The sequence below is a fragment of the Calidris pugnax genome, unplaced genomic scaffold, assembly GCF_001431845.1.
Source record: "Calidris pugnax isolate Ruff unplaced genomic scaffold, ASM143184v1 scaffold535, whole genome shotgun sequence".
Taxonomy (NCBI): domain Eukaryota; kingdom Metazoa; phylum Chordata; class Aves; order Charadriiformes; family Scolopacidae; genus Calidris; species Calidris pugnax.
In genome coordinates this window covers 29,523-32,654 of record NW_015091323.1, presented here as the reverse complement: position 1 = coordinate 32,654, position 3,132 = coordinate 29,523, and the positions used below count along the sequence as shown (strand labels likewise).

Below are 3,132 nucleotides of genomic sequence, written 5' to 3'. Positions count from 1 at the left end.
GGGGGTGGGGTGGTTTAACCCCTTCCCTGCCCGCAGTGGATGGTGAAGTCGAAGGTGATCAGCGAGCTGCAGGAGGCCTGCTGGGAGATGATGACGGCCATGGCCAGCGACATCATCCTCCTCCTGGACTCGGACAACGACGGCATCCGCACCCACGCCATCAAGTTCGTGGAGGGGCTGATCATCACCCTCTCGCCCCGCATGGCCGACTCCGACGTCCCCAAGCGCCACGAGAACGACATCAGCCTGGAGCGCATCCCCAAGGACCACCCCTACATCAAATACAGTGAGGCCGCGGGGCGCCGGGGGGGCCCCTCCGGGACCAGAGGGGACGAGGGGACACTGAGCGTCCCCCGTGTGTCCCCGCAGACGTGCTGTGGGAGGAGGGCAAGGCCGCCCTGGAGCAGCTCCTCAAGTTCATGGTGCACCCGGCCATCTCCAGCATCAACCTGACGGCCGCGCTGGGCTCCCTGGCCACCATCGCCCGCCAGCGGCCCATGTTCATGGCCGAGGTCATCCAAGCCTACGAGACCCTCCACGGTAAGCGTCACCTCGCCCGGTGTCACCGTCACCCGAGGGAGAAGAGTGGCCCTGGTGCCCCAAGGTCCCCCCTTCAGCGCTCGTAGGGTGGGGAGCTCCTGGGCTCACCCGTTCCCCTGGGGAGTCCTGGGTCCCCAAGGTCCCCCCATGAGAGGCTGGAGACCCAAATGTCCTTGGCCCAGGGTCCCCCCCATGGGGAGTCCTGGGTCCCCAAGGTCCCCCCATGAGAGGCTGGAGACCCAAATGTCCTTGGCCCAGGGTCCCCCCCATGGGGAGTCCTGGGTCCCCAAGGTCCCCCCATGAGAGGCTGGAGACCCAAATGTCCTTGGCCCAGGGTCCCCCCCATGGGGAGTCCTGGGTCCCCAAGGTCCCCCCATGAGAGGCTGGAGACCCAAATGTCCTTGGCCCAGGGTCCCCCCCATGGGGAGTCCTGGGTCCCCAAGGTCCCCCCATGAGAGGCTGGAGACCCAAATGTCCTTGGCCCAGGGTCCCCCCCATGGGGAGTCCTGGGTCCCCAAGGTCCCCCCATGATGGGTCCCCAAGGTCCCACCACGGGAGGCTGGGGTCCCAAATGTCCTCCTCCCAGGGGTGCCCCCCATGGGAGGCTGGAGACCCAAATGTCCTCCTCCCAGGGGTGCCCCCCATGGGAAGCTGGGGACCCAAATGTCCTCAGCCCAGGGTTTCCCCCACGGGAGGCTGGGGACCCAAATGTTCTCAGCCCAGGGTGCCCCCCATGGGAGTCCTGGGTCCCCAGGGTCCCCCCACAGGAGGCTGGGGCCCACCACGGGAGGCTGGGGTCCCAAATGTCCTCAGTCCAGGGTCCCCCCCTGGGGAGTCCTGGGTCCCCAAGGTCCCCCCATGAGAGGCTGGAGACCCAAATGTCCTTGGCCCAGGGTCCCCCCCATGGGGAGTCCTGGGTCCCCAAGGTCCCCAAATGTCCTCAGCCCAGGGGTTCCCCCACGGGAGGCTGGGGACCCAAATGTCCTCAGCCCAGGGTGCCCCCCATGGGAGGCTGGGGACCCAAGGGTCCCACCACGGGAGGCTGGGGACCCTAATGTCCTCCTCCCAGGGTGCCCCCCACAGGAGGCTGGGGACCCAAACGTTCTCAGCCCAGGGTCTCCCCGCATGGGAGTCCTGGGTCCCCAAGGTCCCACCACGGGAGGCTGGAGACCCAAACGTCCCCAGTTTCTGAGCTCCCACCTTCCATCTTGCCCAAGGATCCAAGCTCACCCCCACCCTCTTGGGGACAGCAGAGCTGATCCCACCCAAACCATCCTGTCCCATGTCCCCATGTGTCCCTAACACGGGGGGTGTGTGTGTCCCCTCTCTCACAGCCAACCTGCCCCCCACCCTGGCCAAGTCGCAGGTGAGCAGCGTCCGGAAGAACCTGAAGCTGCACCTCCTGAGCGTCCTGCGGCACCCCTCCTCGGGGGACTTCCAGCCCCAGATCACCACCCTGCTGGTCGACCTGGGCACCCAGCAGGCCGAGATCGCCCGCAGCATGCCCAGCCCCCGCGACACCCGCAAACGGCCCCGCGACGAGCCCGACGCCACCCTCAAGAAGATGAAGATCGGTGAGATGCGGGGGCGTCACGGTTGTCCCCTCCCTGGTGGCACTGTGCTGCCTCGGGTCCTCCTGATGCCACCCAGGGTCCTCCCAGTACCCTCCTGGGGACAAGTGGTGGCATTACAACCCCCCCAAGGTCTTCCCAGTGCCACCCAGGGTCTTTCTGGTTTCTCCTGGGGAGGGGTGGTGGCATTAGTGATGATGCTCCTTGTTTGTTGTGTGGGTGTCTATTTCTGTCAGTCAGGTTGACGGTTGGACAAGATGATCTTTAAGGTCCCTTCCAACCTAGAAGATTCTGTGATTCTGTGATTAAATGTCCCTTGGGTCCTCCCAGTACCCTCCTGGGGACAAGTGGTGGCATTACAACCCCCCCAAGGTCTTCCCAGTGCCACCCAGGGTCTTTCTGGTTTCTCCTGGGGGTGGGTGGTGGCATTGAATGTCCCTTGGGTCCTCCCAGTGCCCCTCCGGGTCCACCTAGTTCCTTCCTGGTCACACTGGGGGTGGGTGGTGACATTAAATGCCCCGAAGGTCCTCCCGGTGCTCTCCTGGAGATGGGTAGTGACATTAAACACCACATAAGTCTTCCCAGTGGTCTCCTGGGGTCCTTCCAGTCCCTCCTGGAGCCCTCCCAGTACCCTCCTGGGGACAAGTGGTGGCATTACACCCCCGCCAAGGTCTTCCCAGTGCCACCCAGGGTCTTTCTGGTTTCTCCTGGGGGTGGGTGGTGGCATTAAATGCCCCGAAGGTCCTCCTGGTGCTCTCCTGGAGATGGGTAGTGACATTAAACACCACATAAGTCTTCCCAGTGGTCTCCTGGGGTCCTTCCAGTCCCTCCTGGAGCCCTCCCAGTACCCTCCTGGGGACAAGTGGTGGCATTACAACCCCCCCAAGGTCTTCCCAGTGCCACCCAGGGTCTTTCTGGTTTCTCCTGGGGGTGGGTGGTGGCATTAAATGCCCCGAAGGTCCTCCCAGTGCTCTCCTGGAGATGGGTAGTGGCATTAAACACCACATAGGTCTTCCCAGTG

At 64.2% G+C, this 3,132-nt stretch overlaps 1 protein-coding gene across 1 annotated transcript in view; it reads left to right on the top strand.

Moving 5' to 3' along the window:
- The first annotated feature begins 25 nt into the window (after window positions 1-25).
- SYMPK (symplekin) overlaps window positions 26-3,132 on the top strand; it is a 22,554-nt gene continuing 19,447 nt past the window's right edge. Inside the window, exons 1-3 of the mRNA XM_014960942.1 lie at window positions 26-286; window positions 370-540; window positions 1,875-2,114. Coding sequence (XP_014816428.1) covers window positions 40-286; window positions 370-540; window positions 1,875-2,114 — 658 coding nt within the window. The 5' untranslated portion in view covers window positions 26-39. The remainder of the gene's footprint in view (window positions 287-369; window positions 541-1,874; window positions 2,115-3,132) is intronic.